The 26401-nt window shown below is 38.9% G+C and overlaps 2 protein-coding genes and 1 pseudogene across 2 annotated transcripts; all 3 read left to right on the forward strand.

Annotated features, from left to right (window-relative positions):
- The first annotated feature begins 12214 nt into the window (after positions 1-12214).
- LOC122648820 (probable LRR receptor-like serine/threonine-protein kinase At3g47570) lies at positions 12215-16239 on the forward strand. The gene is made up of 2 exons (XM_043842064.1): positions 12215-14896; positions 15687-16239. Exon 1 carries the CDS (start codon positions 12217-12219, stop codon positions 14149-14151), a length of 1935 nt encoding a protein of 644 aa, XP_043697999.1. The 5' UTR covers positions 12215-12216; the 3' UTR covers positions 14152-14896; positions 15687-16239.
- On the forward strand, positions 14215-16087 carry LOC122641351 (probable LRR receptor-like serine/threonine-protein kinase At3g47570). Its single transcript, XM_043834563.1, has 2 exons — positions 14215-14896; positions 15687-16087. The coding sequence occupies exons 1-2, from the start codon at positions 14215-14217 to the stop codon at positions 16085-16087; spliced, it is 1083 nt and encodes a 360-aa protein (XP_043690498.1).
- Positions 16240-18878: 2639 nt separating the features above from the next.
- Positions 18879-23684, forward strand: LOC122648981 (annotated as a pseudogene).
- The last annotated feature ends 2717 nt before the right edge of the window (positions 23685-26401 follow it).

Here is a 26401-nt window from a genome sequence, read left to right on the forward strand (position 1 = left end):
ATCGTTGTCAAGTCTCTGATCACGTGGCTCTTGATATATATATATTTTGGATCCTCTACTACTGAGCTATCCGGTAGGACCCTACTGCTAAGACACAACAAGACAGTAAATGACTGCCTTACCCCCATTCGGATAAGATACTCAGGCAAAGGTAAAATAGTAATTTACCACTTTTCTGTGTCTTGACAGTAGGGTCCTGCCAGACAGCTCGACAATAGAGGATCAGGGTTCGTAGAAACGTAGCTCTTGAGTTCCACGAGTAAATGAAAGGACATGCACTGGCATCCAACAAGAGGGGCGGTGTAATCATTTCATCCACTTGTGGGTGGGCGTAGGGAAATACGACCGGCAGCCTTCTTTTTCCTTAAATAAAGACAATAAATGCATTTATTTCATATATTGAATCCCCCGTACATTTGTGGATGCTATCTTAACTCATAAATGTCGGCACATGTAATGACGAAGGGACGGGTCAAGGGTGTGAAATCAAAATCGAGGAATGTCGGCACATGTAATGACGAAGGGACGGGTCACGGGTGTGAAATCAAAATCGAGGTATTGAAATTTAAATGCAGAGATGTACCGTGACAGGGAGTGAAAGACACGATGTGAAATCAAAATTAACAATTATGGAAGAGAGAGAGCGAGTATGTGAAATCAAAATTAACAACAATTATGAAATTTTTTGGAAACACATTCCAAGTTAGTCAATCTTGACGACTGTGGGACCCACACGAATATTGGGAATTAATGAGACTATTTCAGTAATTTTACCTTGCAAATGAATTTTTACTGAAGATAAGCCTCTCCCATTAAGGAAGTAGGTACTCTATGTTAATACTAGATTGGGTTTAGCCGGGTTCAATTATTTGTATATGCTGAGAAAGAGAGAGGGAATTGACCCACACCAGCCTGGTGGCCGGGTCAATTCCTTGTATGTTGGATCTGGCTGATTTTAGCAAAGATTTTGACTGTTACTTTGACTGAATAGAACTGCAGACATATATAGATCGATAAACAACAGGCCCGTGCTCGAGCTTGTTTACCCTTACATACATTAGATTACACATTTTACTTGAAACTGATAATTAAAGCTTGTCTCACTCATCTCTTCTCCCCCTTCAACCTTTTACAACCCGAACCTTAATTTCCATGATTATTACTACGCTATCTAATGAACAAGAACCAAACACAGGAGATACGCTTTCCCTTCTCGTACGAAGAAGATCAGCAACTAGCCCTCCTTTTTATTCTGGAGATTCTCACCATCCTAGCAAACCTAGCTCGTTCCTGCAAAAAAAAAAAAAAAAAAAAGTGAAACAAGAAAATGTTTCACTTAGTAAGTAAGCATCTTAATTAAGACTTTAATGAGTAGTATCTATAACAAGCTTACCATTTTATCTCTCTAAGCCTTTCTTAGCGGTGGTGAAGAGGAGGTAGCTTGTGGACTGGCAGCGGAGATGGTGGTGCTGGTGGTGAGTGTGGTTGTAGTGGCTTGTAGAGGTAAGGAAGAGGGGGTCGATGGTGACAGTTGTGATGACGGTGACAAGGGGGTGGTGGTGGAGAGTGGTAGTAGTAGTTTGCAGTGGTCTTCATTGGCAAGCTAATAAGAGACACCATCACCACTAGAAGAGTGGTAATGAGGAAGGCCATTGAGCAGCCCTTGCTTACTGGTGTTCTCATCTTCTTCACCAGTGGCGCTACGTGTTGCTTTGGATATGCTCTCTCTCAAGTCTCAACAAACCCCTTTATATATAGCTTAGCGATTTACCTCCCAACTCAACGATGAAGGGTTCACAGATCTGTTCCTCTTAAAAGGTACAGTATTTGACTAGGTCCTTCAATTCTTAATCGTCACCAATAACTTAGATACAGGCTCCAAGACTAAGCAAGACTAAATGACTGGTGATCCCCCTTCGTGATGTCAAGGCCCAAGTCTTCTCTCTCTTTTGAAGTAGTAAAACTATGTTTGGATGTCAAGAAAAGAAAAGAACAACATAATATGAGATGAAAATCATGACGACACAAATTTGTTTTTCTCTTTTTTTATTTTTAATTTGCTTTTCTTTTCTTGAAATTCAAACATAACCTAATGTATTTAGGTAAATATAATATCATCAATATGGATTTTGATATTTACGAAATTATATGAATATGCCATTTCATATTTGAAGTATTCAAGATTAAATTCAGTCATTTAACTTCTCATCTGATGTTATATTATGCCCATGCACGGATGCACCCCATTGGAGTCTTGTACACCTTCTTGGCTGTCCTAGATTTTTCAATATCTTGTTTGCCAAATGGAAAAATCAGATTGATTTGAAATTTTGGCATGTGAGCAAGGGGACTATCTAGTCTACCTTCGCACATTCTATGTTCCTATACCTCCTACACGCTTCCGATTTTCTTTCTACATTAGATCAAACTTGTTCCTCAGGTCCAATTACAGATTTGAAACCTTTGAAGAAATTGAAGTTTATCCCGTTTAAGAAGCAAGAGTAAAGCAGAGACCAGTACGGTACAAAACCAAACACAAACAGCTAGAGCATAGCTTGTATTAGAGAAAGCGAAGGTAGAGGTAGCGGCAAGGGCGAGGGTGTCTGGTATCAATGTTCCGCTTTCTATGAGCGAGAAGAAAAAGAAAGAATAGTAATTTGGTCCCGGGCATATACATACAATATAACATATTAAATATAATATATTTTATTAATTTATATATAAAATATAAAATATTGAATACCAAATACCAGTATCCTTCCGAAACCATACCAAATCAGTAGGGTATTGGTATGGAAAAGTCACCATTTATCCCATACAATATGGTATCGATATAGGTTATTTGACTTCAGTACTGTATCGAAACCATAGTGATTGACACCCTTATTATCCAGACATTCCTTCCTTCTTAATTTTCTCTCGCCCGTCGTCGTCGTCTTTCTAATTAACTTTGTCTAGTGGTTGCCATGGATAACATGATCTCCATCACTCTATTGACTACCCGGTATTCAATCAGATCAATGACATTTCCATTTAGAAATATTTTTGCAAGGAGAACACTTTCCTCTACGGTGGATGAAGAAAAAGTATGTTCATTAAAATGTGGTCCACATACTGACACAGTGACACCCATCTTGGGGAAATGGACCTGCCCAGAAAATGGAGCAGACGAAGGATCGTGATTGTCTATGGTGCATTGCCCGTAGCGGCCTGTGCAGCCCAGACACATCACCATGCATAGTGTCTGCCTTGTTAGAATAAATCGATCCGAATAGGGATAAAATTCTAAAAGCCAGGATCTCCATAGGGCGTTCAAGAACACAATCAAATAAATAATAGAAAATAGGGATAGAACCACTGACCTTGTTTCGCATCCATAGTGATGATGATTGCAGCGAAAAATAAAGAACAAAGATCTAGGTGTTTTCCCTCTATTCCCAAAGTAACTGGCCTGATGAGAATACCGTATGCGCAGGGACGATGAACACTGAATATCTCCCTCTCTTTTCAGAATGCACTCCTCAATAGTGATTGAGAATAATTAGTTGTGATGGGTAGAGGGGGGACCTAGCTCTCCTTATATAGTAATCCCTATAGGGTCTGACTCATCACAGTCCCAATAGGAATCTATCTGGCCCACACTAAGCCAGTCCACATTAGACTTCTAATATAACTTAATGACCCCACTTTATTAGACCAAAACCCTAATTAGCCTGGTTTAGGGATTTAATTATGTTCATATAGAATTTTATTAGAACTAAAATTCTAACATTCTCCCACTTGGACTTACATTAAATTCCTTATTTTTTTTAAAAGGATTTAAAAACAGTTTTGACCAAAACAAATCACAGGCTAACAACTCTTTAAGAAAACTTTATGTGCACAATTTTTAAAATAAATTGGTCTAGAGGTCATATTAGAAAGTCAATCCTATCCCATAAAGTTTTAGACACCGAATCTTGGCGGCAACTACATCTATGATCAAGCGACACAGAGCCTTCCATGGTCACGAGAGCCCTCAACTCTACTAACATGGATGTAATGTGGTAGTGTGGCAATACTCACATAGTGATTCCTTATGTATTATCAATTTGTCAGTCCAAAATTTCTCTTCTTTAAGTGGCACAGGCTCACTAGAGAAATAATCTTTATGATTCTAACGAATCTGTATGTCTTATCTTGAATAACTCGAGTTTTACTTTATGTGTTACAAGACATACCTTTAGGCTAATAATTTAATGCTCCAGTCTTGCTTAAGGTTAACACATTCCTTAAGTCTTTAAAACTATATATATATATACATCATGTCAATAAATGAAACACCCAAGTATTCAAAAGAATTTTGCATGCAATGACAACTGATACATATAAGCCAAGATTTACCACACGGTAAAAATTACAGATGAAAATAAACTTCATTTTACAATGGAGCAAAACAACTCCCACTAACCAACCGCATCCCATGATGCACCTAAACCCATGCTTATGACATGTCTTTCAAAACACAAGGGCGAAGACCTTAGGTTAGGGGATCTATAACCATATCATCTGTACCAATATGCTCCACTGCAATGTCACCTTTCTTTACTGTCTCCTTTATGGTCAAACACTTGACCTTCATGTCCTTAGACCTTCTAAGTTCTTTATTATTGTTTATAAACAACACAGCAAAACTGTTATTACTATATATCTAGATGGGTCTATCCACAAAATCTAAAATGGTCAACTACTTTATGAGATTCATGAGTCAAATAACCTGAGTAGCAGTCCCATGGCATGCTACAAACTTTACCTGTATAATCAATGTGGTTACCAATGTCATTTTGTACTTGTTCCATAATACTATCCTTCCGCCATCGGAAAAACATAACCAGATGTGGATCTCCTATCATTCTCACAAACTAGCAAAGTCGAATCTATATGACCCACTAGCTTGAGTTCAGGAATGTGTCTTTATGTTACATATAATCTTTTGTCCCCTTCAAGTACTGTAATACTTTCTTGGCAGCAACCCAGTGGCTAAGACCAGGATCTGACTGATATCTGCCAAGAAGACCCGTCACGAAAGTAATATCCGGTCTGGTACAGACCTGAGCATACATGATACTACCTAGTGTGCTAGCATAAGGCGCCTCATTATGTCATCCTTCTCAGCTTCATTTTTCGGGCACTGTGTCGAGCTCAGTTTAAGAACAGAAACATTCACAGAATTTACAATCCAGCATACTGAACCTCTCCTGAATACGATCAACATAAGCCCTCTGAGAAAAACTTAGTAAACGACGAGAACAATCCCTATGGATCTCAATGCCAAGGACAAAAGAAACCTCACCAAGGTCTTGCATGTCAAATTCCCTAGATAATAGTTGCTTTCATTTATGCAACATCCCTAGGTCACCTCTAGCAAGCAGGATGTCATCCATATAAAATATGAGAAAATAGAAGAATTTGCTCCCACTAACCTTGTGATATATACACTGATCCGATTTGTTTTCTACAAAATCGAATGAAGTCACGACACTGTCGAACTTCAAATACCACTGCCTGAAAGCTTGTTTGAGATCGTAAATAGACTTCTTGAGTCCACGCAAGATGGTCTGAACCATCCACCGCAAGACCCTCAGGTTTAATTCAACAAGCTCCCAAACATCATTATGTTTCATTGATTCCACCTCATCTCTCATTACATCTAACCACAAATCTAACTGAGAACTAGAAACAACGCATGAATAAGTAACTGGATTAACCACACAACCAATGTCGTAGTCATGTTCTCTCAGATAGACCTCATAGATAGATGGTATTTTTGAATTTCTCCCTTTGATGGATTTCTGTGATGGTGCTACCACTGTCTCACCCTGAATCTGAGAAAACTCAGCTGGAACTGTATCAATGATAGGATCTTCAATCGCATCATGATTGAGAGGAATCTCATCAGGTGCTACATGAATGTCAAGGACCGTTATCAATATCAGGCTCCTGAACTCCAGCAGGTGTAACTAATGGCGTAGTATGCCCCACATCCGTCTGAATAGGTAGAATAACATGTACCGATGTACCAACCATGTCACTATCTCGAATAGTCTGAGAACAATCATTCTTTTTTGCAACATCAAATTCCAGAAACTTCGCTACCTATAAGTCCATAATTCTAGTGTCTCCGCAGGGGTTATAAAATTTATATCCCTTCAAATGATCTGGGTAGCTAACAAAATAGTAATGAGTAGTCCTGAGATCCAACTTGTTCAAAGTCGGATAATATAATTTTACTTCTGTAGGGCACCCCAAACTCTAAGATGGTTTCTGGGTTTAGTAACTACATGGTTAAGGATACAAGGAGTAGTTTTCAAAAACTTCTCCCATAAGAACTTAGGTAAAATTTATCTTACTAATCATACTCCTCACTAGTGCGGTTATGCCTTTCGGCGACACCATTTTCTCAGGACTTGCTGGCATAGTAAACTGACCAACTATCCCAGAGTCCTCTTAGTATTTGGCAAATAGGCCCTTAAGCTATCCAGCATCGCCATGTCTCCCATAATACTATCCCCCACAATCGATTTTAACAATTTTAATAACTTTCCCCAACTGTTTGTCAACTTCAGTCCCAAAAATCTTGAACTTGTCAAGAGATTCAGACTTTTCTTTAATTAAGAACAGATAGCCATATCGGGAGTAGTCGTCTGTTAAAAGTGATGAAATAAAAAATTTCTACACAATGTGGCTGAATAGGGACCACTGATGTCAGTGTGAATGACCTCCAACAGGTAAGAACTATAGACTACAGTTTTCTTCTTTATTTTGGTCATCTTTCCCTTATATCAGTCTACATAAGTTTCTAAATCACTTTCGAGAGTAGGTAGGATGTCAGACTTTATCAGCCTTTCCACTCTTGCCTTAGAAATATGACCTAACATCTTATGCCATAATGTGAAAGACCGTTCTTTAGGTAAGGGTCTTTTGGAAACAACATTTTCAACATTATGAAAGGCGTAGATATCATTGGGAGATAAACACAGTCTATACAATCCATTGGACGTAATGCAGGAATCAACTTTATTTGAAACAAATTTATCATACTGTTCTTTATTTCAAAATGGTAACTACCAATGTCCAACACTGAAATCGAAATTAAATTCCGCCTGAAGGATGGTACATAAAAAGCTTTCTTTACAGTCAAATTAAAACTAGAAACTAGTAATAAAATGATATCTCCCACAAACTTTACATCAATCATATCCATCGTTCCCTATGACAAGCCTTGATTCATCCTGATTTGGCCTCTTTCGATTTATGAATCCCTATATAGTAAAAGCAACTTAGTTAGTTGCCCCGCCGTCTAGCCTCCAAGTACTGGATGAGGGTTATGATAGATTGGATTCACAAACAAAAGCCAAAGAATCGTTAGCTGATGGCCTGGGTTTTGATAATCAAGTCTTGTATTTGTTGCAGTCCTTTATGTGACCCTTCTTCTTGCAAAAGAAGCAGCGCACTCTCTTTCTTGAAAGAGTCTTTCTTAGGTCCCAAATTGTTAATCCGATCGCACTCTTTATTGGCAAACTTATGAGTATGGTTTTTAGACTTTTCACTCTCATGGGATTTGAAAATAACAAGTAGTTTCTCTTCCTCGGATACAACCCTAGAAATAAGGTCATCGATACTCCAGACACCATCCTGGGAAAGGTAGTTGGTTTTGATGATGTCAAAATCAGAAGGTAGGCTATTAAGAACTTGATGAACAATCAAGGCATCAGGAAGAGCAATATTCAAGGCTTTGATTTTGGTTTGATAGTCAATCATCCAAACAATATAATCCCTAACACCCCCAGAACCATGATATTCCATATTAAATAGCCCTTGCAGAAGTCTCCCAATCTCAGCATTCGATGAAACTTGGTATCTCTTAGAAATTGCATCCAGCAATTCCCTTGAAGTACATTTATCAGGTAGAGCACTCTTAAGGTGTTCCGGTATCGACATCTTTATAGATAGTACAGCTAAGCGATTACTCTTTTTATAGATAGTACAGCTAAGCGATTACTCTTTTCTCATGCAGAATGCACAATTTTTTTTTATCCTCAGTACTATCAGCTGTTAGGTCCATTGGTTTATCTATAACAAGGGACGTATGCACATTTGCCATCTCCATGGCAAACATAATGTCATCTTTCCACTTCTTAAAATTTGACCCAGTAAGAATCTCAATAGTGACCATGTTATTATTGACAGAAAATGTGATTAAAAATTTAAACAATGAACAGTACAATAATCAGCATGATGCAAGTACAGCTTAAAACCTTATAAGCTTATGAGAATTTTACACACATCATTGTGAAAACACCTTTGGGCTGAATTACCAACATGCAATTGTAAAAATCCCTACATACCAGTGGCCATGGGAATACAGCTCAACTTTCAAAATCCACCACCTTTGGGTGTGCAGAATTCTAGGGTTAGCCTATTCATATGCATACTGTATATATACCCCTTCAAGTACCAATACATGACCACCACCTTTGGGTGTATGACCACACATCAGAGTTGAAGGACATCCCACAACTGTATGAGACCGGTGTTTCACAAATCCAACAAGGAAGGTTGCTTTGGCGGCTGCATCCTGTCGAACCCATGGAACCCTCTCTTGGGATATTCCAAAATTACTTACATCCTTAAACAAATTGTGTTATTTTATAATTTATGACAAGGGGCTTAACTGTCTCAAAATTAACACAAATATGCCAACAGTATTGTTCATCAAAGTAGGTATTCCAGCAAGTTAAAAAATTAGTTCGGTTCCCAATGGAACGAATCGACAAATTCCAGAATAGGGCATGCATCAAAAGAATACCAAGAATATTTAAAATATGCATATCTGTTTTTAATGTCTTAAAACTAACACAAAATCCAACAATTTTGTTCATCAAGGTAGGTATTCCAGCAAGTCAGAAATTGGTTCGGTTCCCAATAGAACGAACTGGTAAATTACATAAAAGGGCATGCATCAATAGAATATCTAAAATATTTAAAATATGCATATCTGATCAAAACAGAGGGCACCACTGTGTAGAGCACAAAAAAATAGAGCCAACGCAAAAAACGGGACCCCAAACGGAGTCTCGTAGCCCCCAGAAAGCCCGATCAAAGTTTTCAGCCCAAAACGGTTGACTGTACTGGTTTGACCGGTCCAAATGGTCAAATCGAATCAGTTTCGGAATTAAACCCGGTTCAGACTCCGGTTCACCCAACCCGGACCAACTGGTTCTGGGTCAAATTTTGGGTCAATGGGTTGGGTCTCCGGGTCAGAAAACGGTTGACCCTGTATTCCTGTCAGGGGCGCACGATAGCAAACCCCAAAAAATCCCTTTTTTTTTTTAAATCCAACCGGAGAGTGAGATACACTCGCCGTTGCAGGCGACGGCGATCCAGCGCGTCCTGCTGTCGGCGGCGGCGATCCACCCATCCAGATGTTCAGCTCTCCGAGCTCTACACCCTTATGTGATCTATTTCAATTTTCGCCAGAGGAAATTTCCGGCAGTAAGCCGTGTCCGTACGGGTTTTCCAAAAAATTGAAAAAACCCTAAAAAACTTGATTCGAACAGAAAAATTTTCGATTCCCTTATTATGTTATATTATTTTGAATCCATATAGGTTCAAGAACGGATATATGGAGGCTCTGATACCACATGTTAGAATAAATCGATCCGAATAAGGACAAAATCCCAAAAGCTAGGATCTTCATAGGGCGTTCAAGAACACAATCAAATAAATAATAAAAAATAGGGATAGAACCACTGACCTTGTTTCGCATCCATAGTGATGATGATTACAGCGAAAAATAAAGAACAAAGATCTAGGTGCTTCCCCTCTATTCCCAAAGTAACTGGCCTGATGAGAATACCGTATGCGCAAGGACGATGAACACTGAATATCTCCCTCTCTTTTCAGAATGCACTCCTCAATAGTGATTGAGAATAATTAGTTGTGATGGGTAGAGGGGGGACCTAGCCTTGCCTGAACATGGGTAAGACACACATTACGAAGCGGGATGTGTCTGGCCGCACAGGTCGCTAAGGGCAGCGCACCGCACAGTATCTGAATTGGCAGATAAAGGCCCAGATGTTGACATCCATCTAAAGGAAACTGCCTCCTTTTCTCAATGTGTTTTTCTCTTCATATAAAAAAAGCAATCTAATTAATTTTCCTTGAAATTCATCGTTTTGGCCTCTGATTCTTCTACTTCTCATTTCTTTCATCCTCCCTAATTTAATATATAAGTTTCCCCTTGTGTTTTGATAGCTGATGTTGGATGCTTATCAGTTTCACTACTAATAATCTTGGTTTTAGAGACGGAAATACCTCTGAATCCTAAAGCTTAAATGAACGCCTAGCCTCTAAATGATTTACAGGCGACTCGACTCATCGTCGCAGAACCGCCTCCATATGTATCGTTATAAATTATTAGAGGCAGTTTTCCCGTCGTGTGTTGTAGCATGTACCTGCGCTTAGACACAGTTGGGTGCGAAATGACCGCCCCACCCCCATGAAAAGGCATGGGTGTGCTGGTCATTTCACCACCGACTGTGTCTGGGCGCAATTACATGCCACAACACACAACCGGGTGGCTAATTTTCTCCTGTTCTTATAATAAAAAATCACCTCCACCCTTAGTTTTTGATTTCCTCTCTTGGATTAAAATTCTTTGCAATTTCTTCATCTAGTGGTGCCTTGCAATTCGGGTCTGAGAGCTCGACAAGTGGAAGATGCTTCATCCAATGGTGCGAGCTCAATTGACCCAGTTTATTTATTTATTCTTCTTTCTTTTCGAGCTTGGCATCGTTGAATATCACATCTTCCACATATAGAGCTCTAAGGCCTAAACTACAAGGCACTGCAAGATTAAAGCACCGTAGAGAATTTTTTCCATCTTTGTCTCCAAACTCACGATGTATTGGAAAGCTTTTGTTCCTTCCTTAGGCTGCTTTGTTTGCATTTTTTATTTCTCGTTACCGTACAAGAAAAAATGGTAGAAAATTATAAAATTATAAAAATATACGAAAGCAGTTTTCTATACAAGAGTGTGGCCTATGCCAGCACTCCCATGTGTCTATCTCTTTCCTTCTTAAAACAAGGCACAGAAGTGTCTTTTCCTATAGAAAAGAGAGAGATAGACTGACCGTTTAGTATTCTTTTTCAAGACGATTAAAATCAAAAGAAACACTAGAATGTTGGCTATTTCCACCACTACAAAGATTGGAGTGACGTTATTCATGTCAATCTTCTATTTAATGCGCTTTAATCCCATCCCCACATGATGGAAGGGTCCTCTTCTCTACAACATGGTTGATTTGTCTCTTTCATGAGCAACTTGCATCCGTGCGCATTAATTCAATATCCACTACTCATCTATATACATTAATTCTTCTAGAAAAGCTTCTTTCATCCATATCCACGGTTTTAGTGTATAGTATTGAAACTGGTATTAGTAATACGTAAAATCAATATGATATTGATATGATATCGGTCTGGATTGGTTGCATCGGATAAAATTACTTATAAAATTTTTAAAAAAATAAGTTTTTTTGACCATTTTACGTCTTATATGTACCATGCTACTGATACGATATCAGTACGATATTGATATTGATGATTAGTAAAACCGATATCGTTTGATACAGGTAATACGATACCGATACTTAAAACCATGGGTGAAGAGAACTGGGTCGTCCTTAATTCTACTTCTATATTTCAGTTTAATTCCCACACTCCACCCATGAGTCATGACAACCCCCCCCCCCCCCTCCCCAACTAACCAAAAAATTCTACATCTACCAGTCATACATTATATAGGAAGCATTACTACGCTGTTGACTGTTGCTTTCAGACTCGAGTGGATCAAGTTCGGTGCCATGTCAATTTCTATTTAATGCATTCCCATTCCACACGAGTAATAGTAAAGACTAGTCTTCCAAGTCTGTCTCTTGCAGCCCATCATGGTCGATTAATAATATTTGTCTTTTTCATGGTCAAATTGCACGTCTAGATCGAGGGCCAGTACTCTCCTTCATTTGCATTAACTCTAGCTATGTCTACCACTCATCCCATCCAATAAACACTAATTGACGAGACTTTAGTTCATATACCCACCCAGCTAGCTCTTCCAGAGTTCTGCATCTTCCTCTTCCTGCAACTGCAAATTATTAAAAATTTGATAAATTGATGGGTTTTATGTTGGTGCTTTTGTCCATTTGCATTAATGCCATTCTTCTTCTCTGCTGCAGCTGCATGAGCTTTGCACATTCAAATGTAACAGATCGGCTTGCCTTGTTGGCCTTCAAGGCTCGAATAACCCAAGATCCCTTTCACGTTGTGAGCTCCTGGAATGACTCAGTTCCTTATTGTCAGTGGCTAGGTGTTACATGCGGTGGTCGCCTACATCCAAACAGGGTCATAGCCTTGAATTTAGAGTCAAGTGGGTTAGAAGGCCTCATGGTACCAGAAATAGGAAACCTCAGCATCATTCAAGAGATTTCGCTTCAAAACAACAGTTTCCATGGTGAGATCCCTCGTGAAGTAAGTTTTCTGTCTGGGCTTCGTTATTTAGTCCTAGACAATAATTCCTTTGAAGGGGAAATCCCACCCAACATATCACGTTGCTCCAACCTCATCCAATTCAGTTTAGATTACAACTTTATTGTGGGGAAAATCCCAGTAGAGCTTGGTGCTCTGTCAGAGCTTCAAATCCTTTCATTCCATCGCAACAGATTGACGGGACATATCCCACCTTTCTTTGGAAATCTTTCATACCTTGACACCCTTGGTGCACGAAACAATGGTTTTAAAGGAAGTATTCCAGATTCACTTGGCCAATTGAGAAGATTAACGATTCTTGCACTTGGTGGAAATAAGTTGTCCGGTACTATCCCTTCCTCTATATATAATCTTTCCTCACTCCATATTCTTGATTTCGGAGAAAATAAACTTCTTCAAGGGATTCTTCCACCAAATCTAGGCTTAAGTCTTCCTAATCTGTCATGGGTTTCATTTGCAGTAAACCAATTTCATGGACCAATTCCAATTTCGTTATCCAATCTGTCTAAAGTAGAACAACTTTTTCTCGGAGTAAACAATTTTACTGGGAAAGTGGCTATTCATTTTGGAGGCCTATCAAAGCTCACTAGGCTTTCAATGGATGCCAATCATTTAGGAAGAGGAGAGGCCGATGATCTGAGTTTCATCAACACATTGACCAACTGTAGTAGTTTAGAAGAATTGTTGCTTCATGGTAATCGGTTTGGTGGTGTGCTCCCCAACTCAATAGCAAACTTGTCGACCCAACTCAGAAAGTTTACATTGGCAAAAAATCAAATATCTGGAAACATTCCAGCAGAGATGGGGAACCTTGTAAGCTTACAAAACTTAAACCTATCTGGTAACTTATTAGAAGGAAGTATTCCAACTTCAATTGGGAAACTTCAAATGCTAAATGGACTTTATTTAGCTCAGAACAGATTCACAGGGCTTATCCCTTCTTCTCTTGGAGACTTGACCCAATTGATTGAGCTATCTTTATATGGTAATCACTTGCATGGAAACATACCTCCAAGTCTTGGAAAATGCAATAAATTGTTGCGCTTGAACCTTGCTGGTAATAATTTCAATGGTGTCATCCCCAAAGAGATATTTGATCCTTCTGGGTTAATAGAGCTATACTTGGGTAGAAATCATTTGGTTGGTTCTCTACCTTCGGAAGTGAGTCAACTGACCCATCTTGGAGTCTTAGAAGTTTCTGAGAACATGTTGTCTGGTGATATCCCTAACACCCTTGGTGCTTGTACAAGCCTAGAACACCTTTTTATGGAGGATAACTTATTTGAAGGATCTATACCATTGTCTCTCAGCAATTTAAAAAGTCTTCAAGATTTAGATCTTTCGCACAATGATTTCTCTGGGTTTATTCCAAATTATTTGGGAACATTTGAGGTTTTACAAAATTTGAATTTATCATTTAATCATTTGGAGGGTGAGGTACCAGTAGAAGGAGCCTTTGGAAATGTGAGTATAGTTTCAGTCATTGGAAACAAAAAGCTTTGTGGAGGAATACCGGAACTTCATTTGACACCATGCCAGACCCAAAAGTCAAAAGATGGGTAGTCTCACATTTTCAAGTTGATAGTCATCATATGTGGATGTGGAGCCTCTCTCTGTTTGATTTTTATGATACTTTTCTTCGTTATCTGCTTGAGAAGAAAAGAAAGGAAAGAATTCACAACATTTTTTATAGGGGATGGTCATTTTAAGATCTCTTATGCCCAACTTCTTAAAGCTACCAATGGATTCTCTTCAACAAATTTGATTGGAGTGGGGAGTTATGGTTCTGTGTACGAAGGTGTTCTCAATCATGGAGAAATAATTGTTGCAGTGAAGGTCCTCAACATTGAACAAAGATGTGCTTCCAAGAGTTTCCTAGCCGAATGTGAAGCCCTTAGAAACATCCGACACCGTAATCTTGTCAAAATCTTAACATCTTGCTCAAGTGTAGATTTTGAAGGGAATGATTTTAAGGCTTTGGTATATGAGTTCATGCCGGGTGGAAATTTGGATAGGTGGTTACATCCACATGCAAATGGTATACAAGATCTACAAAGGCCTTTAAAGCTTATTAAAAGGTTGAATATTGCCATTGATATAGCAACAACATTGGATTACCTTCACCACCATTGTCATATGCAGATTATTCACTGTGATATAAAGCCAAGCAATATTCTTCTTGATGATGATTTGACTGCACATTTGGGTGACTTCGGGATATCAAGAATTCTTTCAAAAGTCACAGGTAGAACTCAAAATCAAACCGGTTCAATCGGAATAAAGGGATCTATTGGATACATTGCACCAGGTAATGTACCCCTTTTATTGATCTACATATAATATGATTGTTTCTTTCTTCTTTTTAAAATTTTGATTGAGCATACCTTAGTACAATGAATCTAATTATTTGTCTCACCTACTCCAGTACAAACCTTAAGACATTATTAATATTTTCATATATATTTTAATTTGTGTATCTTTGTCCCCCTTCCTAAAGACGAGGAAATTTAATAACTCAAACAGTTGAAAGTAATGAGTAAAAGAATATTAAAAAAAAGGTATGTATGCTTAGATGATATTTTAAGTTTTTAGTTTTGTGACAAAATTTTGATTGCATCTTTCCTTACTGCAATCAAATAATACTTTGAATTCCATAGGCTACAATAATGCATCTAGTTTGTTTGTAGAGGTTGTGTAGTTTTTGTTGTACGTATGATCAATGTGGCCACATGCCCCATTAATGTCGTGCAGTCAAATTACTTGGATATCATGCCTTTCATATGATCAATCGGATTTAGATCCACAACTATATATAGATCATAGAGAAGCCTATGTTCCTCATATGCACACTACAAGAAAGAATTTGAAGATACTGTAACCTCACTTGATATGCAACTTATAACACTAGATACATACCTCACTCAAAAAAGATCCAAACAATTTGCTCTATGGGATTTTCATCAATTACTATACTTAACTTGACCTTTGAGCTCAAGAACAAGCTTCCCATTTCATGTAATTCTTCCAGTTTTGACCAATAGACTTCGTTCCTATTTTCATTGGCTACAAAGTACTAATCTACAATGTATAAATTACAGAGTATGGTGCAGGTGCTGATGTTTCAACGCACGGTGATGTCTACAGCTATGGGATTCTCTTGTTAGAGATGTTCACAAGGAAACGACCCACTGATGAAATGTTCAAGGATAACTTAAATCTTCACTGTTGGGCTGAGATGACTTTGCATGATGGAGTGGTAGCTATCATCGACCCAACACTTATGCCCATGGAAGAAGAAGAAGAGGCAGTAGCAACTATTGCCAACATCAGTGGAAGTCGAACATGCATGAGGGATAGAGTGCAAGAATGCCTTAATTTAGTTATTAGAATTGGAGTTACTTGCTCAGCTGATTCACCATGGGATAGAATGGACATGAAAGATGTGGTCAAAGAATTACATTTGATTAGGGACATTTATCTTGGAGTTGGTTCTCAATGAGGAAGATCAGAAGATGAACCATAATAAAGGCTATGAAACTTGGTTCGTCATCATTTCCTTAAAAATTTGACTTTTCTGTACTTGTTAATGAAGATGAAAATTTTTGCTTGTGTATGAACAAAGTATGCATTTGATTTTATTAATTTGGATAAAGAGGAGTACTTATGGCTTCTTCTGTTTTTAATGGGGATGAGGAGGGGAGGAGTGGGCCGTATTGCCTTCTGTTCATTTCTTTTTCTTGATTTAATTTCTAGTTGAGGCTTGTGTAACTCTAATTTATTTTTAGACAAATAATACCCTCACTTGATGGGATGGGGTAGTCTTTGATAGGTTTTCATCTTGTCAATTATAAATTCCTTGGTTTCTGAGAAAGATCTAGGTTTCAAATTCTTATCAACATAAACGTTTATGTTTCATCAATCCGCAAGAGATCACTGTCTGGGCCTCTAAAGCCTGCACACACATGCTGGTAAATGGGAGCACACACGTATGCATCGGCTGGATAAAAATTTTGCCTTTCTATGGAGGTAGCGCTGTACTTTTACACATTTCTGTATCTAGGCCCAGGAGCCACGTGGGAAGTCCAACTGTGTGGCCCAATGTAAAATATCCTGATAGACACGAGCTTCAGATTTGATCCTTTGGACGGAGACCTGATATAACCAACTTGGGCTTAATACAGCCAGTCCAAGGCTCCAAGCCCCGCATAGGAACCATTTCATATCCCTTAGGCCAGTTTCCCATCCTCCTTCCGTACCCCAAGTTTTTTTATTGGGCCACCTGGGCCTTAAGATGGACCTACACAGGGATCTCCCTCATTTTGTGCGATCATGGAATTATTAAACAATGTAATTGGCACCCACTGTATGACCCACCCCTACACAGGGCTTTCAAGGGGTAATATGGGTTTGTTGCGTATAGTTCCTTTGATATGTCATACTATAAGGAGAGGGATTTAAATCCTCTCAAATTCTCCAATGGTACACTGCGGTGCAGTTCAGGGTGGAGAGGTTGATACCCATCGTTTTACTGCACGGTATCAGAACAAGGATCGGAGACCCGCAAAACCAATACGATATTGATACGGTATCAGTCTGGATCGGCTATATCGGACAAAAATGTCCTTGAATTTCTTTAAAAAACGAGTTTTCTGATCATTTTATCTCTTATCTATACCGTGCAACCGATACAGTATCGGCATGGTATCAGTATCAGCGACTAGCAAAACCGATACGTATCGCCCGATATGGACGATATGATACCGATACTTAGAACCATGTTGACACCTGACAAGCTCGACATCCAACGGTCCGAGCTCATTGATTCAGTTTTTTTTTATTTTTTTATCAAACTCAGCGCCATTGGATGTCGCACCTGCCAAGTGTTGACCTCTCCACCACGAACTGCACCGCACTACAATTTTAGGGAATTGAAGAGAATTTTTTCTTAAGGGGAGTGGGTGTGTTTAGATGCTTTCATGGAACATCTAATGAAAGGAAGGGTGAGAGAAGAGGTATCCTCAAAACGTTGGTGCAGTGAGTTTTTCTCATTCCTTTACCAATGTCCACCATTGCACCTGAATGATGTTTAAGAAAGTGAAAGGTATTTCGGACTTCCAACCTATAGGGGAATAGTAATGATGATCTTCACCATTTAATATTTTCAATTAAGGCTTTTAGATGCTCCTGTATGGATTAGTGATTTGATTTAGATTAATGGGTGTACTTTACGCACAAGGCTCCCACCACTGTGGGATTTGAGAGGGTCATAAGGTATGTAGCTTTACCCCACTACGTGGAGAGGTTGTTTCCCGACTAAAACAGTAAATCACAATGGGGCAATCTTATCGTTACATTGAGATCCGCAATAATAAAGTTAAGAGAGCAAAAGAGTCACAATCATACCGACTTTAAGAAAAACGGTGAGAAAATGTATGCATAATTTATGCCTTTTATCAAATGGAAAATAATCTTCCCCAATTCCTTAAAATGTGGTATTGGAGATATGGACACTTGACAGATGCCTCATCTAACAATCCATATAAATGAACTTCAACCATCGGCAACTGCAAGGTGTGAACATCTCCACCTAGCTCTGTCGTGCCGCCACAGTTTAGGAATTGGAGAGGATTTAAATCCTTATCAAGTATGATCTCGACTAGGATTGATTGGAGGGTAAAAAATTAAAAATCCATGCAGTGGACCCCATTTCCTTATATATCTGTGAAATCATAATATTCCTATCCGACGGTTTATAAAGCGAGGGATGTCCTTCGCTTTAAATGTCCCAGTGGGGGTTCGTGAGTCTCGTGACGCGCCATCCCAGTCTCGCCTTACGCCTCTATCTAAGTTGGAAATGTGGCGGGTGAGCCTTGATTCCTCTTCAGCCGCTGCGGCTCTTCAGTCCCTCCAGTCGACGGGAGCGAGAGGAGTGGCGTGCTTCGTTTGAGCGAAATGATCGCCTTTTCAACTCCCCGCGTTTGAAAATTTCTTTCATTTGTTTCCTTTGCATTTCTTAGTTCAGAATCTTCAGATCCGCAATTTTTCGAGGATTGCTTTTCTCTGAATATTTTTTTGGGTATTTTCATTTCAATTTGCTTCCGAATTTTTTTTTTCTTCTGGTGAATGCTTCCGAAATCTTCTATCCTCTCTTTTGCCGATTTCTACTTTCAATCAAAATTCCTGGTAGATTTGTGGTTAAAACGTCTAGTTATCTTCTGAATCTTTGCGTTGCATTCAGATTGAGGTCTTGTTGCAACTGAACACTAGTTTAGGGATACAGGTCTTTTATACTTCATTTCTAGGGTTTAAAGAGACGGTGAAGGAGCTAGTCTCGATACTGGAATTAAATTCTTAAACTTTAGCCGGAAACATCATGGTTGGGAGTGTTGAATTATTTTCTGATGAGGTGAATGGAATGATTGAACCGTTACCGGGAGATTTTGATCCTACGGCTGTGGTATCTGAACCATTGCCACCTGTTGTTGAAAACGGAGCTATCGTCAATGGTGATGGGGTAGCGAAGCAGGGTAGAGAGACTGTGTTGGGAAGGAGTGTCCATACAATGTGTCTTGAGGTCACGGAACCTGATGCGGACGATGAAGTCACGGGAGAAAGGGAGGCTTATATGGCTAGTGTATTGGCAAGATTCCGCAAGTCTCTAGTTGAAAGAACCAAGCATCACTTAGGTACGGCAATACAAATCCTTTTTAATTTTCGTTATTGCTTCATTTTTCTTAAACCGTTATGACTTATGACAATCAGTAATTATGTTTTATCTAATTTTACGAATTAAAGCTACGATAGGTTCTTATTCTTCTGCATTCTGTCCAAATGAAGCTATTGTTAGCTTGTATGGTGGAGTTGTGATGGAGAATCTTACACCATGTACCATTGTAAAGGAACGCCTGTAGAATCAGTAGGCTCCGCGGAGAAGGAAATTGAAGACAATTTTACTTCTCTTTTATTTTGGGTTCTGTGAGCATGAATTTAGTTTAATCTATTACCAATTGGCTCACAGAGATGTGAGTTTCTACGTCTTTGTTAATGGATAGCCTTTTAGGCTGTGTTTGTCGGAACAAAAAATAGCTCTTTCCCACTTGTGTGCAGGAGAAATACAACAACACAGTATGGGCAAAACTAATAACGCATATAAGTCAAAACAAGTTAGCTTACAAAATAAGACACTAATTTTTACGTGGAAAACCCTTCAACTTGAAAGTAAAAATTATGAAACTCTAGCCCAGGGAAATCTCCACTATAATAAATAATGAGAATATGATTCTTCTCTAGTCAACATTAGAGGTTTACATCAAGAGTAACAATATTCTTGAATAACAAGATAACTCACCTTACAATGTGGATTCACAAAAGTATAATACTCTCATATTTAGGAGTGTCCATCGCATCTAGCCGATCCCACACCGTGATGCCTTTGTTTCTGCAAAGGGCATACTCATTAATCTGTGTTCACCTCATTCTTCGCCATGTGTTTCGCTAGTACCTCAAGTGAACGATGACTCTTGGTTGTGACACGGATCCATTTTTGTACTGGTCAAAGCTTGTACCTCTTTGCTCTTGACTTTGGAACTTACTTGCTACCTCATGTAAATCTCTTCATTCAAAACACCATAGAAAAAGGTTGTCTTTACATTAAGGTTCTGAACTTTCATCCAGACTCAACACAAACTTGAATTGATGGAACCGTCATTACAGGTGAAAAAATCTCATCAAAGTCATTACCTTCACAACCAATCTCTCCTTGTACCTTGGTCGTGTGAGTTGTCCAACTTGAACACTCATTTGTTCTTGTGTAATCTCACCTTTAGGTAACATCACCTTCACCATATCATAAGTGTGGTTCTTATGCAAGGAATTTAATCTCCTCTTCCATAACTCTTAACCTGAAATCATTCCGGTTCACCTGCATTTGTTAACATAATATTGATTTAGTGGATACCTAGTAGATGATTATCACTCCCCGGTAGATCTTCTCAACTGAAGTTCAACTAGTGGATCTTGAGGGGGATCCTCCCCCTATTTAACATCACTATTGTTATCAGTAGGAGCATCATCATCGCCACCATCACCATTTGCATCTTCACTGTCTTGTTGTACATCCCTGGTCTCCCCCATCATTTGTGCAATGAGTAGAGGAATTGGAACAAGACCAACGGGATCATCAGTATCAACTATCATCTAAGAGGGTGAGACATGATTTTTCACAAGTCGGGAAGATAATAATAACTCTATCTGAGCTAACAGCAGTGATGTCTTTTTCATTTGTCTTTTCATTCTGCTCTCTCTCTCTCTCTCTCTCTTTATAACTCTTCTAAGCTTTCTGCACTCTTTGTTCAATTGCCCTTCTCTTTTGCAGAGTACCATGTAATCTCTTTTCTTGACTTCTTTTTGCTTCTCTGCCAGTATTCCATGACAAGTGCTTCTTGTTGAGATGGACTCCAAGATTTTCTTTTTATCTCTTCATTCAGCAAACTTCATGTTACTCGACTCATTGTGCGTTTCACATTTGGTGCAAAGTTACTAAAAGACATCCCGTTGATAAACAACGGTTCCTTGTTTATCACACTTCATGGTGTCTAATGGATGGTTAAGGAGTTCAGCGTTTTGGTTCTGATACCCAACTTAAGGCGAGCCTGGAAAAAATGGCTGATGTAGTGCCTCTTGGTTGTGTTTTAATTTTAATTTTTCTAGAAGAAGAGTCTTCTTGTAAGTGCACCTTCTCTTTCTGCTTCTGTACGATGTATTTGATCAATTCAATTTGACATGATTTCTCTGTTTCACCCCTTCAGCTTTTCCTCTCATACAAAACAGTTACTTTATTGCTGGTAGTTACCCTTAAAAGTAAAAAAGTACTTGTTTTATATTTTTTTTAATTTACTATTTGGAAGGAAGTATGTTCCTTAACCTGACTCTGAATATTTGTTTCTTGGTAATTAATTGGAGGGAAGATATCTGTAATAGGAGAGCAAAATTAACTGTAGAATGAATTAAAACAAAGAAAATCAATAAACTGTACAAAAATCTCTCATGAAGAAATCTGAAACTGTAGAAAATAGTGACTTTAAACATTGGCACCATGCTAAACATGAAATTCCAAAATGCTTTTATTTTTCATCATCAAACTATGCTCATCCTTATGTCTGCGTATTAAAATCTTTACAGGCTACCCATATAACCTGGACTTACCTGCAACATTTCTCCATCAATAACCTGGGTGATCCCTTCATTGAGAGTAACTATGGGGTCCATTCCAGACAATTTGAGGTTGGTGTTTTAGATTGGTTTGCCCGTCTCTGGGAATTAGAGAAGAACGAGTACTGGGGATACATTACAAATTGTGGCACAGAAGGAAATCTTCACGGCATCCTGGTTGGGTTAGTATCTGAAGCTTGTCTGGCTAGGTTACTTCTAATTTCCACTGATCAAACAGCTATTTCTGGTTATGAAGGGTTGAATGAGACACTGTTTGATTGTGCAGGAGGGAAATGTTTCCTGATGGAATTCTTTATGCATCACGAGAATCACATTATTCAGTTTTCAAAGCAGCAAGGATGTACAGAATGGAATGTATACAGGTTGACACACTTGTCTCTGGTGAGATTCATTGCACAGATTTCAAAGCCAAACTCCTTTTTAACAAGGATAAACCTGCCATCATCAATCTAAACATAGGTATGCTGCTATTCATTTGCTGTACCAATTCTTGCTTTTTTGCTTAGTCTATTTTTGCAGTTGCTCATATCGTAGATCTTATTTGAGAAATTACAGGAACATCGGTTAAAGGAGCTGTTGATGATCTTGATCTGGTTATAAACACTCTTGAAGAAACTGGATTCGCACATGACTGGTTCTACATTCACTGCGATGGGTCTTTGTTCGGGCTTATGATGCCTTTTGTCAAACGTGTGAGTCCGTTTTACATCTTCCATGATGACTCTTGTGCCATACATATAGAGGACTACTCTTGTCAGAATAAATGAAGCTCTCGTTTATGTACATCTGAAATAAGTTTGGGCTGATTTGATGAATGCTTTCTGGGTGATCGCCAAAGTCCATCTTTTGTATTTGGGTGATCCCAGTCATCTGATATAATGCAACTTACAATGCCATTTGCTATTTTTCAAAGTCATTCTGGCACTGCAGATTCACCTCCGTCTTCAATTACTACATTTAGTAAGAATGTGAATTTGTTTTCAATTATTCTTAGTATTAGCTAAAGAGTTTTAACTTGGAATTTGTTTAGTTTTTACTTTCAACATTTTCCCAACAAATCTGGAGAAGCTTTAGATTAATTTGTCTTTTTCATTGACTTTTTTATTTTATTTTTTCCCTCAATGAGGATTTGTTCTGGATTTTATTCCCTTATGTATGTTGCCTTTCTTGTTGATGAGCAGGCACCAAAAGTCTCATTTAAAAAACCAATTGGAAGTGTTAGTGTATCTGGCCACAAATTTGTGGGTTGCCCGATGCCTTGTGGTGTTCAGATAACAAGATTGGAGCATATCAATGAAATATCGAGAAATGTTGAGTACCTTGCATCCCGGGATGCTACCATCATGGGCAGCCGTAATGGGCATGCTCCAATCTTCCTCTGGTACACTCTGAACCGAAAAGGCTACAGAGGTTTCCAGAAAGAAGTCTGGAAGTGCCTCCGGAATGCTCACTATTTGAAGGACCGTCTCAGAGCTGCAGGGATTGGTGCCATGCTTAATGAGCTCAGTAGCACTGTTGTTTTTGAGCCTCCACAAGATGAGGAGTTTGTTCACCGCTGGCAGCTCGCATGCGATGGAAATATTGCTCATGCAATAGTGATGCCCAACATCACTGTTGAGAAGCTTAATGATTTCTTGAATGAACTGGTTCAGAAACGCTTGATCTGGTATCAAGATGGAAAGTTGCAACCTCCTTGTATTGCAGCAGATGTAGGAGATGAAAATTGTGCTTGTACTCTTCATAAGTGATGGATCAGTGCCACTTAAAGAGTTTCTGTATCTTGTGGGTTCCTGTCTGAAGTAAATGAGTTAGTATTCATTAGCAAATGTAAAGAAGATACGGCTCCAGATTTTTCCCCATGTATCCCTTCTCAATAAATGCTGCCTGGTCATCTCTAGCTCCTTGACTATATTCTCAAACCAACTCTTTAAATTTGCTGCATTCATTGGCTTGTTAACATGTATTGTTTTGGAGTTGTAACAGCCATAGTTAATAACTTTTCCTTTCATTTCCCCGTCTCTTGGGAATTTTCTCTGCCAGTACTGCATATATAATTTTGGTTTGTGAAGAAGATGCGGGAATAATACCCTAGAGTTTAAAATTTCTAATCTGTACGGCATAAATTCAATCGAGGTAATCGTTCTATAATTTGCAGAGCTCTTACCATGGCGCTGCAGAGATCAGTGTTTTGACTTATTCATTCTACATCCCTAATCTGCCCATCAAGCTGGAGAGGTCTCACCCCCCCTCGTGTAACGAAATACTGAATAGCCCCTTTTATATCTGATCTTTGTTTTTGACTTCTAAAACCCTCTGTTACAGTTCTGGTATACCTATTACAACTATGAACTCAATAGTGAGCCTATTGCAACACTTGATTCTCAGTTTATAGCTTATATATATAGTGTCCCGTTATCTAATCAATCTGTAATTACATTTTGGCTTGAACATTCATTGTCCCTGCAATCGAGCCATCGCAGGCATTGATAAGGGTCACTGCCGTGACGCCATCAGGGAGAAAACTCACCATCAATGGAGTCATATAGAAGACTGCCGATGAACGTTGTAGCTAGTTCCCAGAGACAGGAGGAAGTTAGAGGAAAATTGAGACCAGAAAAGCTGCTACAGGGAGGAATTACTCCCGTGAGTCGTGACTCCGTTGGAGCCGTTGGAGAGATAACTCATTATCACCAAGTCATATAGAAGACAACCAGTGTCAGTGAGAGTTGTAGCATTTTGCCCGTTTCTTGTCATCGGTATCACCGTGTGCTGTGACATTACTGTAGTTGTAGAAATGTAGTAAAAGTAGGGTAAATCGAAAGAGGGCAAAGAAGGGGTGAGGTAGATGAAGAGGGTTGAAAATGCAAATGAAAAGTAGGTGGTCAGGTGAGGGAGGACTGGAGGAGTGCTGTATTGGATAGTTTTCTAATAATACTCAAACTAAGTTTAGTTTGGGTAAGTCAAGGCCCCACCTGTGAAATAACCAGCCCATCCTACCTGGGCCCTTCCTGTGAAATGATCTGCCGGCTGAAAGAAATCCATTTTCAAGATTGAGTGGGTAATTTTGTAAATCAAAATCAAATCTGTTTTATTTCACAAGTCAACACAATTGGTCTTCCGAATCTCATCATTTATGACATTGGGGTTCAGTTTCTTTTGTTTTTTTATTTTTTTATTTTTTTATTTTTATCTCCTTCCTCTCCTATATGAAAAGACATGTCTGTCCTTTTATTTTAAAGAAGAGAGATAGATACATGACCATACTGATGTAGGCCACATTATTGGATAGAAAACTACTTTCTATTTTTTAATGTTTGAAACCCTTTAATTTACTATTCCTGTTGCCACTAACAATTACAATAAAAAAGAAGAGGTCAAACTCCTAAATAAATGTGGTAGACCACAGACGCAAAGAACAAAACAAAAACTCTCTTTTCCAATTCTCATGGCGGCGGCTGCTGCTGCTACCTTTGTGTTTCTACAACTACTCTCTGCTGTTCTTCATATTTCTGCAGTAGTAGTAGAGCAGCTCAACAACAAAGATCATCCAACATAATTAGTTTGGGTTCCTCTCTTTCCCCTTCTTCCTATGCCATTAATTCACAATTTGCCTCTTGGGCTTCCATGCTTGACACAGGCAACTTCGTTCTATATGATTCAAGCGAAGGGAATTGGTTATGGCAAAGTTTTGATAAACCTACCAACACCCTTCTACCAGGTCAACGTCTACACCCCCAGGGAATGAGCTGTTCGATCTCTAGTGCATCAGAAACCAACCACTCCAATAGAAGATTTCGGCTCTAAGATGCAGTAGGACGGCCACCTTGTTCAATACCCCATTGAAACACCGGATACTTATCCAAATGGAACACAAATTAATAGCAACTTCTTCATGTCTACGTTGGAGAACACTGTATGGAATGATGATGGGTATTCAAATTTACCATCACAAACTGAAGAAGAATCCAAAGAGGCTTGCTTGGAGGACAGTGAATGTGAAGTTGCATTGTATAATGATCAGTGGTGCAAATTACAGAAGCTCCCATTGACTAAATGGCAGAAGAGAATATATCATATTAATCTAACTTTATTACTTTTGTTAAAGTCAGCAATTGTACTCCCACTCCTACCACTTTATTGACTCTTCATAATCCAGACTACCCTTGTTTTTATGTAAAACTTTACATGTAAAAACGCACTTGGAAAAATTATGCCTCTATAATCATGCATCTTTAATTATATATGCACCCAATTTCGTTCCAACACAGATCCTTTACGGTGCAACTGCCCGTAGCGGCCTATGCGGTGCAGATTGGGCCGTGCGTGCAATGACCGCGTTACCCCCATTCAGACAAGACATTTGTGCAAGGGTAAGGCAATCTTTGCATGCGCGGCTCAGTCTGCACCACTCAAGCCGCTACGGGCTGCGCGCCATAGAGGATCTGGATCCATTTCATTCTGCCCCCTTGTTTTGAGGAAAAGAAAGATAGACAGAGGGAAGTGCTGGTGTAGGCCACACTTCAAGATAGAAAACCACTTCCCTATATTCAATTATGTCTAGTAGCAGCCAAATTAACGATAA

This window comes from Telopea speciosissima, chromosome 1, assembly GCF_018873765.1.
Source record: "Telopea speciosissima isolate NSW1024214 ecotype Mountain lineage chromosome 1, Tspe_v1, whole genome shotgun sequence".
Classification (NCBI taxonomy): domain Eukaryota; kingdom Viridiplantae; phylum Streptophyta; class Magnoliopsida; order Proteales; family Proteaceae; genus Telopea; species Telopea speciosissima.

Coding starts and splice junctions, on each gene's coding strand:
- LOC122648820 (XM_043842064.1), top strand. CDS start 12,217: ATGGGTTTTATGTTGGTGCTTTTGTCCATTTGCATTAATGCCATTCTT.
- LOC122641351 (XM_043834563.1), top strand. CDS start 14,215: ATGATACTTTTCTTCGTTATCTGCTTGAGAAGAAAAGAAAGGAAAGAA. Junction 14,897..15,686: donor TATTGGATACATTGCACCAG/GTAATGTACCCC, acceptor TATAAATTACAG/AGTATGGTGCAGGTGCTGAT.